We start from the raw sequence: 13,511 nt of genomic DNA on the forward strand, positions 1-13,511 counted from the left end.
TGATGAGTCTCACTTTGCTGCATAAATGTGATTTGCCACTAATTTTTAAGCTTTTCCCACTGAAGAGCTCCCACAGGCGCCAGAGGTGAGCACACACCTCACAGATGGATTTATTTGTACTTACATCTTGTCTTGGCCTGCGCCCACTCTTAAAGTCAGCCGAGGAATAACCGGAGATGGAGCTGGAACAACTGGTTCCACCTTTATCTGTACAGGAGAACACAATCATCAATCAAAGACTGCAAGCAGACTCCCAAAATATATTAATTACATGAAAGCACTGATGGAGTTAACCAGAGTATATCAGCTTAATGAAACAAAACTATGACAGACTAATCACTGTTCTCTCACACTTTGTCCTATGGCGTGGATGGGTCTCAGTCTGCAGGGAGTCCCATCTGTAGAAATTCACAAATACAAACTCTAAACTAAAAAAATCATCTTGCTGCATTTGTACCTCCTGATACAATTTGTTAGCAAATCTTCCTGATTAAGTACTTTTCTGGAGACATGAAACTTCCCAGTTTGTTTCTAAACAATGACATGAAATGCTTTGATCTTAGTGCTCAAACTTGTCAGGCACCCATTGGTGTTTGCACGTTTTTTCTGAGATTTAAATTCAATTATTTCCCAGGTTCATCATATAAACTTACCATGACTCTCTTGAATCAAAGGAAGCAAATAAACTCCAAGCTGAATCCACCAACACTGAATACTTTATGAAAGTTCTTATCCACACCAGGCATAACAGCAACTGCATTTTACTGCAATTAGGCTGAGGTTTTTAATGACTATTTTTCAAGTGGCCTGGGATTCCAATCTTGGTATCTGGTGGAGTTTAGACCACTTGAATATGTCCTTGAACTTATGGAACCAGTATATGCCAAAATTACCAACTCCCATTGAGCTACTGGTTTGCAAAACCTGTCCAGAATGACCACAGATGCTACAGCTGACACTGTAATGATTCTCCAAGGCATTCATTACTCAACTAATGTCCATATATGACAAGTATATATACATTATATAGAGAGAGATATAAATATAAAACCAGAGATGGAGACTGATCTCATTTTGAGAATGTGTGTCACCAAATTTAATAAAACAACCACTTGGCTGAATCTGCTCCAGGAACTTAGACAAAACTAATATGCATACAACTAAATGGAAACTTGATCAAATTTCCAGTTTCATAAAGCTTTCACAGAAAAAGGGAGGGCAAACAATCAATGCAAAGCACAGAATGTAGTGTGGGAGAGAGCAGGCCAGAGTGGGAGGGCTCAAGTGGGACTTATTTTGAGAAAGGTGATAACAAAATCTCATGCATTTTGGCAAAAGAATTGGAGCTGCTCTCCAGGAGATGTCTAGGCCAGAGAGAGAAAGAGAGCAGCCTGAGTGGTGTTCCACAGTGAACTGTGCTTTGCAATGCAGCTCTCCATGGATATGGATTAGCTGATTTCACAGGCCTCTCTGCACTCTTTGTTTATGTAGAACCATTTTTTGTTACATCATTCCCCTGGAGTGTTGCAAGAGCTTTTTTCCTCTGAAGCTTCTTGTGCCTGCAACAATTTCACTGCCATCTTCCATAGGTGACAGGTGAGTCTTTTCTCTGTTTTCCCAGCATCTTAACCTGTAACATCACCCACTGCTTAGAGACTGAAACTGAACCCTGGCTACTGCAGGCTCAGGACTATGGCTTTGCACAGCCTATCTTGCCTCTTTTCCTGCAGGTTTCTCCTCCTTCTTTAGTGCCTGTTTTGAACACAAAACGTCTTAGGACAGGCATTGCTGCTGCAGCTTCCAGCACACAGCACAGAGAGATGCCCACATCATTTACAAAGGTCCTTGGTCCATTCTAAACAATGGTGGTGTGGGCTCATAGGGCAGAAGAAAAGCACATAAACCACTTTATGCTCAGATACCAACAACACAGTCTGCTAGGAGAGGAAAACAGGGCTCCACCAGAAGGCTACATCTTTTCCTTTGATACAAGAGGACAGGAAGCATCTTTCTACAAAGTGGGTTTGTGTGTAGGGTTTACATCATTAGACCGGGGAGAAAACTAAGGAGCATTCACAGTTACATCCTGCAGAGCTTGGTCTTCCTCTACACTGATGACAGGATTTTGACACAGGAGCAAGGGCAGCTCACTTTGGGGCAGCTCTGGCAAGCCCTGATGCAAGGAGGGCTCCGTTTCTCATGAAGCAGTTCCTCAACTACTTTAGTTTCCAGCTCAGCTTATTAAGGGTAGCTGAAACTGGGTCAGCAGCTGCTCCCTGAGCTGCTCAGTCACTCCTACAGCATGCCTGGTAATCTCTGGAGTACAAATGGGGTGTAACTGCTCCAAGTGTTTGCTTTTCATCTGCTGGAGCTCACAAGGCAGTGCCCCAGATCTCCTTTTCTGGCTCTGTGGGCAGCACCCAACACCACTGCAGGGCACGGAGCTGCAGGCAAGCCCTGAGACAAAGCTTCTCCTCCTTGGTGCCATCACCAAACACACCCAGCATGAAGCCTCCAGCTTCTGTTTTCTGCCATTTATGCAGTGTTCTGTTTGCTGCTCTGTACCTTTCAACAGCCTGGGGCAAAATTCCAGGAAAAACTTGATAAAAACGGGATTGTGATGCTCACAAAGGTAATAACTACAACAAGGCTCAAAAATGGGAACATTACAGCTGAGTCAGTTTTTGTTTAACTACAGCAATATTAGAAATGGGACTCTGATATTTCCTCCTGGCCATCAGGAGCTGAAACTGCAGTGAGCCCACAAACTCATCTCCCAGGTTGTGCTTACACCTCCGAGGTGGATGCACTGTGGCAGATTAAATGTCCAAGCTGTAACCTGATCATCTGCTCTTGCAGCACAACTGCTGCCTAAATAAGTCATTGTGTGATCTAAAAGCTAAATTAAGGAAACATGTACTTTTAGGGGTTAAAACGAAAGAGCAGCATTCTGGAGTAATACTGGGAATTGGGGCCAGCAGAAGAGCATTTACAGTGGATTACTAAGCTTCCCAAATCACCAAAGAGGTAAAGTCCAGCAATATAAGACTCCTTTGTAGCTAACTAAAAATACATTGTCAGTGGATTTGTCCAGTTTTATGTATAAGCAATACTTCTTTCACCTGAACTAATACTAGTAGTCATATAAGCCCCTTATTGCCATGTGCTGCATTTTTTTTGCTAATCTTCAAGGATTTAGCTTCTTTGCCACATACCTCAGGGCACCAACTGATAAAGCTCTAACTCTCCATTTTTCCAGGACACCAGCAGTGCGGCCTTGCAAAAAATGAAAATCGCTCAAGAGATTTAAAGGGGAAATTTATTTTTAAAATCCTGACTTGCAGCAAAGAGGTGGATTTAAAAAAAGCTTATCTCTCAAGAATCAGTTTAAATTTTAATTCTATCTGGGGACTCTTTCATGCATTTTAGCTTTAAAGTTTATCTTTTGACAGGGACTTTTTGCCAAGGTAATGGGCAGCTTTGTCAATTTAATTTGTCCAAGTTTTTATTAGTGTTGAACTCCTTTTCCTAATATATATATATATATATATATATATATATATATGGTGAGTCTATACTGAAACGTTACCAGTTTGTATTTGTTTATGTGCCTGTTTATCACTCTAAAAGCAAACTTGACATAGACAACTGCAGAAGAAATGCAAAACTGAAAATGTGGAAAACAAGCAACTCATTGCCTCTATTTTACATGCACTTATATTTAACTTATAAAAGAAATCTCAGCAGAAATTCTCAATGAAATACTGCCAAAGCTGCTCAGGCACAAGGGGCAGACAGATAAAATGGGGAATCTGTGAAAGTGTTGCTGCAGTCTAAAACCAGACATGAAATTACCATGGACAACTGGGCCACCACCCTGTTGATCACCAACTCATCCACAGCAGACAAACATTAGCTCTCCGCATCACCCAGATTCTGCATGGAAAAACCATTTGTAAACTTCAAAAATATATCAAGTTTTGAAATTAGCACTTTGTTGCAAATCCAGCAGGTAATGTAAGAATGGCAACAAAAGGAGAGTGAGGAATGTCCCAAACCTGAGCTGGTACAAACTGAGTATTACACTCAAAGCAGGCTGTAAAGAGCATCTTGGTAAAACTGGAATTCACACAATGATTCCTAAGGCTAAGGATAGAGATTTAGGAACTCTTGTATCCAAGGTTATCACACAGGAAGACAATCTCCTTTCTTTTCTTCTTTCTTTTCAATGTTAACAATTTAATGCGTATTATAAGGAGAAGTGACAAAAAAAATTAGAGCAAATCCTGAATTAGGGGAGCTGCTTCTAATGGGATTTCAAATCTGATAACATGCAAATATGCTGGTTTCATTTCTTAAATATTAAATATACTCTCAAGATTAGGTGATATTGGAAAGAAGAAATTATCTTTGGCTGATGTAAATCAGTAAGAGTTACAGGAATGGAAGGAGCTCAAACCCCTTGAAAATTAGCTCTCCCCTTCTGTCTCTCAAGCGTAAGACTCCAAAGAAAGGTGACATTTGAACACTTTGACCATAATTTGAAAATAATTTTCTTACTTCAAACAAATTGGAGCAACAAGGGGGCAGATTTGCTAAGGGAAGACTCAGCAACTCTTTTCAGCATGTAAGATAACATTTATTTGAAGGCAGTCTGCTTCTCATTTCTGTCCACCTGGGAATTTCCAGGCTTCTACAAACTTCGAAACAGCAGGTTTTTAGAAACAAAATTTAAAGTTTATATGAAAGGTACAGGGCTGCTGCCCTTCTAGTGGAAACCTACAGAACAAACTTTCTGCAGCACAACACTTCATCCCTTTGCTGTGTGTGTTGCTGTTGTGTCTGAGCCTCAGCTTTTCCAAGTGAAAAGAAGGTTAAGAAAAGCCAGGACAATCTCACATTTCAAATTCACAGAACTAGAATTCCACCATTTTCTTTTCCAAAGATGTGGGACAATCTCTGAAGCTCTTTGTGAACACCTTCCTTGGAGCTGTTATTATTAAGAAACACCAATCCTGTAACCATACTTCTTCTCAAAGCTCTTAGACAATGCTCAGCAGCAAACACAGGAATCTATGTGGATTCTTGAAGCAAGTGTGGCATCTCACCTCATCCAACCAGCTTACCTTTTCATGTTTGTGTTTCTCCTTTTCCTTCTCTTTCTTTTCTCTTTCTTTCCTCTCCTTTTCCTTCTCCTTCTTTTCCTTTTCTTTGTCCTTCTCCCTTTCTTTCTTTTTCTTCTTCTCTTTTTTGTCCTTCTTCTTCTCTTTAGGTTTCTCTTTGTCCTCAAATAGTTTTTCAGGTAGCATGGGAGACAAGGAAGGTAACATGCTGGGAAGCCTCATGGCAGATGGTGTGCTGAACAAGGGCATAGACATTTCTTTGGGAGGTAACACAAGAGGTGCTGATGGCACCTTTATCTTATCTTCCTTACCCTTATCTTTGAGTTTCTCTTTGTCTTTTTTATCCTTGTCCTTTTTGCCTTTCTCTTTCTCTTTCTTTTTATCTTTATGTTTTTCTCTCTCTTTTTTGGTATTGCCATCTTTCAACTTTACTTTTGTGTCAGTATCCTCAAAGTCCTTTAGTTTGAATTTATACGGATCAGGATCCTCCTCTTTGAGTAGTTCCTTCCACTGAAACTTTGCTTCCTTGTTTCCTTCCTTGTCTTTATCTTTCTCCTTGTTCTTTTCCTTCTCCTTATTTTTCTCCTTGTTCTTCTCTTTATCTTTTTCTTTTTGTTTTTCTTTCTTCTTCATTTTAGTTTTCAGCTCTTTTTTCAATTTCTTTTTCACTTCTGTCGATGAAGCCAACTTGGTTTTCTCCTCATAGACTTTGAGAAGAGGCTCTGGAGTTGGAGGTGAAGCAGAAGGAGAGGAGAAATAAGTGAAGTTGGTAGGTGGATTAGAAGGTGTCCCCATGTTTGCCTTCCGAATGACCTCATCAATTGAGTCATCCATTGTCCATGAAATGTCTGAACTTGAAGTCCCACCCGAGGCAGGAATTGGAGTTGCCCCCGCCTTATTTGCATTATTGGCAGGAACAGAAGGTTTAGGAGTAGTAGACTCTGAAATAGAAAGTCTTTTAGGGCTGGTAAAAATTTCCCCTTCTGATTCAGAGCCAGAGGAGAACTCGAAGGGATCCGGCTCTCGCTCTGCACATGCACGAGCGATCACAGCGTCGATTGAATCATCAATGGTCTTGTCCATGACCGGGACTTTCTTCACCTGGTTGTCCAGATTTGGCTTGGGGGCAGGCTCAGGTGGTGTCTGTCCCTGTTTCACTTGGATATTTTCCTTTCCTATCTTCTCACTCAATGCAGCCAGAGGGGGTCTACTCGGTGGTTCAGGCTTCACAGGTGGTTGTGGAACGTGAGCAGGAACCTTTGGACTTTTGGGACTTTTTGGGCTCTTGGCGCGACCCGGTGACTTTTTTTCTTTGGATCCAGGTTTTGGTGAACGAATGGGACTCCCAGCTACCACTGGTGAGGGTGTAGTTTTCGGTGATTTTGTCTTTTGTCCTGGAGAACTTGTTTTGGACTTTGTTTTGGGTACGAACGGCTTTGCCTCTAAAGGTTTGGGGGTGGGCATTTGGGGTTTTGCAATGGGAGCCAACATTGGTGGTTCTGGAGAAGGGGGGGCTAAGTCTGTACTGTCCTGAACGTGAACTGGAGAAAGCATTGGTGGGACTTTTTGTGTATTTATTGAGCTGAGAGGCTCACGTGGTTCCACAGTTCCATCCAAGGCGTCCCCTTTGGAAACAGACAGTTTTGGCCTTTTCACAGGTGGGAACTCCTCAGCATCAGGACTTTCTAATGGTCTCTTGCTCAAGTAGTTCTCATCATTAATTGCCTCATCCTCTTCCATATCTCCTTCTTCTTCCAGTGGGACCTGCATGGCCTCTGCAGATGTACCTCCATCGGTAGGAACCTGCTCCTCTTCCTCTTCTGCAACAAAGAACATTTAGAAAAGCATTAGGATAATTGAAATGTGTTTTATAGAAACAAACAGGCATCACAACAAATATTCACGTGCAGCTCAGCGCAGAAGAGACAACTGGCCACCGTTCTTACTGGTTTGCTTGAAGGAACATGTGGCACCTTCTGTGTCACATCAGCCACCACTGGAACTGGCAGGTGCCCTCACTGCAGTGTAACACTGAACCCATGAGCAAAGGAGAGGAGGGTAGAGTTCACCTATGGCAGAGCTTGCAGAGCAGGCCCAAAGTGTCAGTTCTACCCAAAACCACCCTAATAACTTCTTCATTCGTTTCTAAATGAAGGGAAAGAGGTTGAAGCATTTTTTGCTGTAACACAGTGTCAAAGCAAAGTATCAAAGCAAAACTACCCAGAACTGTCTTTCTTGCCTATATCTCACACAAGTTTGACTGCAGCTTAACTACTAGGAAAACATCTTCCTAAACCTAGTTTATTCTTTCTGAAGCAGCACAGGCTGAAGGTTAAAGCAGAGGACTAAGCCCCATTCACCTGCCAGGTTCTGTCTCTGATACCATCTCAAGAGCTGCTGCAGGTGGACATTATCTGTTATGACTTCATGGGAATGCCCCAGCATCGTGTGTGTGTGTTGGTTCAATTAGGAACGTGCCTTTGAAATGCATTTTCCCATCATCTCCCTTATTGTTGTTTTGTTTGCATCGTGGGACAATCCTGGAGTGCATATGCCAGCTTCCTGCAGCAGTGAAACCAAAATGAAGGAATTCACCTAGCACACTTCAGAGCAAATGGGCACTTGGGCTGTGAGACCAAAAGCCAGCTTTTGAAAACATGATAAACCTGAAATCTACACAGTGCAGACATCAGACATCAACTATTCCAAACCAGTGTGGATACCATCTGTGTGACTGCTCTGTTTTTTTGTTTAATAACAATTATTTTTTTCCCCTACATACAACACCATCTTCAGAGCCACATGTGACATTATGGTGCAGAGAAAGGAGAAAATCCACTTGAGATCTCCCAACAAATCCACAGTAGATTTAAAAAGAGAACCTCTGATCTCCACAACCACAGCCAAGTACTTTATCCTCTTTGATACACTTCCTCACTTTCAAAATGGAATTATCCGAGCAGGAAAAAGGGTTCTTAGTCCTGAATAAGAATGTCTACACAGGCATTAACCTGACACATTTGTATTTGGAGTAATTACATCATTACACCTCTGCTGGTTAACATTCCTACACAGACAACCTCATTTCACTTTACCCCAAGTTTCTGTTTACCCACCTGCAAAAACTCAAGACATTTTGTCTATCAGGGTTTCTGAGGAAGGATATCCAGTGCCCTAAGATTCTCACATGAAATATGTAGTAAAAAACATTTATGAGGACAGTGGCTAAAACCCAACTTCCTAATGAGCAGGTGGCTTTAATGAAAAAAGCACCAAGAAACTTGAAACATTCCACTAAACACTATTTAAAACTCAGCAAGAGAGCATCTTTCTGAAATATCTCTTTTCAAGGAATTTATTTTCAGGTTTTCTGCGCTGGTGTTTCTCTACTGTAATGAGTCAATGCTCTGATTTAGGAGAGTTGAGTCAAGAGCCCTGGGCTGCAGCACAAATCTTGCCAGCATCACAAATTAAGTAAAATGAGCTAGCAAGTCTGGCTTTCGCCAGGGCCCAGAGGATTTACAGCAGCCAGCCCAGAGAGGAGACTTTGCCTGAGGATAAAGTCTTAGCCTTCCGTGAAAAACAGAAATGTTAGGGAGTTAGGTTTTGCCTGGCTGGGCACTGACATTGAATTTTTTAAACGGCAAAGTTAGAGTATAACTGAGAAATCACTCTGGACTGAGCCTGCACCTGCTATGGGGGAAAAAAATCTGCTTCCCCATCATGGAAGTAATTTCAATCTCTGTTTAAGCTGCTGCAGAAATCAGCTGCCTTCACCCGCTCAGAAGGTTTTGGGGATGAAGAATCAGCATTCATCAGATGTCACACAGCACTGGTTGCTACTGAGAAATTCCCTCCAAACCCCATTCCACCTACTTCAGAACTGAGAGTTTGTTTTCATTTAAAAGTAGGAGATAAAATTTAAAATAAACACCATACTTTAAAATTGGGATTTAGAGAAATCTTCTGCCTCAGCCACAAGATGAAAAGTATAGCCAAATTAAAATATTAGGAAAGATAGGGTTTGATGATACAAACTCACTTACAAAAGAATAGTAATATTAGAATAGAGATAGGAAGATTAACCATTTAAATACAGGAAACACAGGGATAAAAAGAGTAAATAAAGTGGAACTGCAACAGTAAAAAATTTACATTTACTAGAAAAGTCAGAACATTTATTTGCTAAAGATTTCTGCCCAGTGTCCATTTAGACAGCCCCTCTCTTACACTGTATCTCACAGAAGGGCACTGCAATATTTCATATTTTTATAACTCCTTCCCATCCCAAGGTGCTTCTCATGTTTTACCTACTCAGGATTGCAGAATACCAGCAGCTGCTGGATCAAAGACAAAAAAACAGTTTCAGAGGAGCTTTGGAGAACAGGGACTGGAGTTCTGTACAATAAAAAAAAGAGCAATGCTTATTTTTTTTCTAATAAGGCCAAGTAAAGTTTGCAGCGGGCTCACAAAGTTTCTGTGATCTTGTGTGGAGGTGCCAGGGAAGGGCAGAAAGGTTAAAGTGCAGTTTGTAGAGGTGAGACAAGAAATCGGGGCGTCTTGGCCCAGCTTTCATGCACATTCCTGCAAGCCACAAAGACAACTTAGTAAGGAAGCAGAAGCATTACCATCCCTTTTATATGGACTTGGATTCCCCAAAACATCTGGAAAAAATTGCCTGGGTCAGTCCTGAACAATCCAGGGACTAAGGAAGTTCATGAGCACTTAACTACTGACACACATTCACCACTTTTCAGACATGCTCAGATGACAATCTGGAATCCTATCGTGGTCAAATGAAATCCAAATTTCTCTTGGAACAAGGCCACAGTCTGATCCTTAGCAAGGACTGGTTTTCTGCCAGGCAGCAGCTTTCAAACCTGAGCCACCACAGCTGTGGCAGAAAACAATGAAGCACTTTTTTTTTTTTTTTGGTGGTGGTGGGGGGTTTAGTTAATTAGAAAAGTGAAATTTCTATCTTGAGTTCAAGACCTGTGGCTCTTTTTCCCCCCAAAGGATTCACACCAGAGCAGGAACTAAATATGGAAAAACATCAGCTTTTTAAATGTTTGCTGCCTGACTTGGTGATGAGCATTTACAACCACGTGGCCACTTCCTCACCTTTGTCCATCTCGTTTGCCACCCTGCACTTCTGGATGCACCATCCTTTGTGCACAGGATTGCCTTTAAACTCTCTTTACTGCCATTTCTCCCCATCTCCAGCCACCTTTATTAATGATCCAGCCCGAGTTAGCATCTATAGGTCAAGTGGATATCACCTCAACCATCTGCCCTCATAACTCTCCCCTGTAATGAAAGGAGACTGGAGCTGTTTGGGAGGTTTCTCAAGATAACAGATACATTTTTTTTCGGTCGTTAGAGAAGTCAGTGCTGGATCAATATTAATGCTCACATTACTAAAGCTATAGAGAGCAATTGTTTATTATGTCAGCAGGCCCCTGTGCAGAGCCTGGGTTACAGGAGGGATGAGCTCTGCCATTGCAGCACTGAATTTGTCCATCACTGAAATAAAACAAGCTGAGAGCTTGTCAGCATGCTGCCTGTGAGAAATCTGGTTAGAAAGGCAGCATTTCTTACTTGAGAATATTAGGCTGTGCCAGGAAGTGGTGGAATCACCGTCCCTGGAATTGTTCAAAAAACATGTGGATGTGTCACTTGGGGACATGGATTTAGTGGTGACTTGGCAAGGTTGGGTAAATGGAATTGATGATCTCAGAGGGCTTCTCCAAACTAAATGATTCAATGGGTAACAACATCACCTGGGTCTATGCCAGAAGGCAAATTCACTTTTATGAAAGGAAGATTTTAAAGTTAGGGGAGGAAGGAATCCACTCCTCTCTTGACACAGGTCTGCAGGGTGATTTGGGGCAGGTCACTCCACATCCTGCTGCCTTCCCACCTGACAAATGATCATAATTCCATCTCACAGAGGTGCTGGAAAAGCTGAACTTGATAAATATGCAGTATCTGGACAGAAAGCATCAGAATCCCAAATGCAAACTGTGGGGATCTGTCACCACTTCAAATGCTGGAAGATTTCTTAAGCTGAACAGTTCAGGCAAGAAACTGAAATTTCTGCACCTTTTTTAAGGAAAAACCACTAAAGAAGCTCAAACTCTATTTCTTGGTATATCATGTAGCACAGGAGGGACCCCTGACCAAAGGTTTATTGAATATAAATTAATTAATTTAGCCACAGCTTAGTTTCAGGACAGCAATACCCAACACTACAGTAATGAATTTCCAGGTTTATGAAGACTGAGGGACTATTTGTCCCTGAAACGGACACGAAGGTACAAAGGAACAGAAATTCTGCCTTTCTGCAGAAAAAAGAAGTGCAATCACATGTACCACATTATCATGCTCACCTGGCTGCCTTGTCAGAGGATGCAGCACAACAGGTCAGATAAAAGTGAAAGCAGGAAAAATAGATGCAAAACTCATCTGATTGTGTAGAAATGCACCTATGCATGGGCATTCTTCAAGCAAGAAAACCTATCATATATAAATACACCTATAAAATTAAAATTGTCATCATCTTGGTCGTTACCAGACTTTTTACTTGGTAGCTTCAGTGAGAAAACAAAAACACTGACAGCTAAATGGGGGTCCTGGACAACATGGCACAGATTGGGACAGACAAAATCTCTGCTCAGCTCCTGACCCTGCCAAAAACTTACCCTGTCTGCTGGCTGGCATTTAATTTAAGTGAAGTTCCAGTCTCTCTTCTGAAAACTGGATTAACATTTCACTCTGTCACAGGGTGGTGACAGGATAAAACCATCTGGGTAAGACATGTAGATTTAAGAATAAATAAATATTTCTTATGTACAAAATGAAGCAGAGTCAGACACGGTGGTTAAAGCTGGACACCACTTGCTGAAGAAAGAGTAACTTGATTTTAGTAACAGCAGCTCCTACCTCCAATGCTACATCTAATGTATGAATTGCACAAAGCTCTGGGAGGTAACAGTTCCTGTGGAAGCCAACTCTTGTTATTATAATAATGTAAGATTTAGGCATTGGGCATTTGATATTAACAGCAATATGGCAGATTAACAGGATCAGCTATCAGAGCAAACCCATTAAGGATACAATTCTCAAAAAGCAGATGTTTCCATCCAACTCACACACGCCTATTTTCAACGATTAAATTTCTTCCATAATCCTTTTCTTTTTAAACAGAACTTGAACATTTTCTTTTCTAAGAGAATGCAAAATGACCAAATAAGATCTGTCAGTAGATCACAGAATTCTTCCACACATAGTTCTGTTCAGATCAGCCTCTCTGCTCCTCTGCTCTGCATGGTACCAAGTACCTGAGAATGGGAGTTGGAAGCATCAGGGTTTTTAAGGAAAATTAGGATTTGGGAAAGGAAGTGATCTGGCAGTGCCTGCACTGAAATCTTCAATCCATCTTCATTTCCAAGCATATCCTCCTTAGGACCACATGGATATCAAGGCTGATGGCTTTATACACAGCCAGCTCAGCCTCTCACATGTAAGGAAGGAAGGGATTGGTCCCACCCAACATATGAAACATTTTAGTGAGGAAAAAAAAGAAAAAAATCTTCCTGCAGACTTCCAGAATAAATTTCCTATTGTCTAGTTAAAGCATGAGATGAAGCCAAAGATAAGTTTTTGGAAATTTTAAGTCATTAAGTCAAGAGCTTACATCCCTATCATATCCTAATAAGCAGGAGCTTTTGATTTCTGTTAAAATGGAAGTCTTTTTCTTGTGCCATGATATGTTTTATCTCTTAAACTTGTAATAACAATGGCCTTTCCCCAAAACAAACAGAAAGTGTGCTTGTAGTCCATAAAGGAAATTAATGGAAGAGGGACAAAATTCAATCCTGATATCCTACAGGCCAATATCCTGATACCTTAATGCAAAATGAACACGCTGAGATACCTGTGACACATGTGGGGCTTAGAATACTGGATTTTATATAGATACTTGTGCATATTTTACACATATATTTACATATATTTGTAATTGTATTTATAGTTTCTCTGCTGTATAAACACAACTGATCACTGATGTGACCTGTTTACCAAACAGACAATAAAACAACAGATTTCTCCTTTATTTTATAAAGATCAACCAACCTATTACCAAAACCCTGACATTTTCCAGTTGATACTTTCTATGGGAAGAGAGCACCACCAAGGAGCTCATCTTCCATGTGTCTCAGATTTTTCCACTGACATTGTCAGCAAGTTCACTGCAGCGCCTTCTCAGTGTGTTATCAAATGCAAAACCCACCAATACATTACAAAAAAAAAAAAAGAAAAAAGAAAAAGAGCTTTCAGGTATGGCAAGTGATTTGACTTTGCATAAATAACTAGAACACCGTAAGGAAG

General features: G+C 41.1%; 1 protein-coding gene across 1 annotated transcript in view; it reads right to left on the bottom strand.

Moving 5' to 3' along the window:
- Positions 1-13,511, bottom strand: part of TAF3 (TATA-box binding protein associated factor 3) — a 114,497-nt gene that overhangs the window by 20,835 nt on the left and 80,151 nt on the right. Inside the window, exons 3-4 of the mRNA XM_030959440.1 lie at positions 5,127-6,943; positions 125-207 (exon numbers count right to left, since the gene is read on the bottom strand). Coding sequence (XP_030815300.1) covers positions 125-207; positions 5,127-6,943 — 1,900 coding nt within the window. The remainder of the gene's footprint in view (positions 1-124; positions 208-5,126; positions 6,944-13,511) is intronic.

Source organism: Camarhynchus parvulus, chromosome 1A (genome assembly GCF_901933205.1).
Source record: "Camarhynchus parvulus chromosome 1A, STF_HiC, whole genome shotgun sequence".
NCBI classification, from domain to species: domain Eukaryota; kingdom Metazoa; phylum Chordata; class Aves; order Passeriformes; family Thraupidae; genus Camarhynchus; species Camarhynchus parvulus.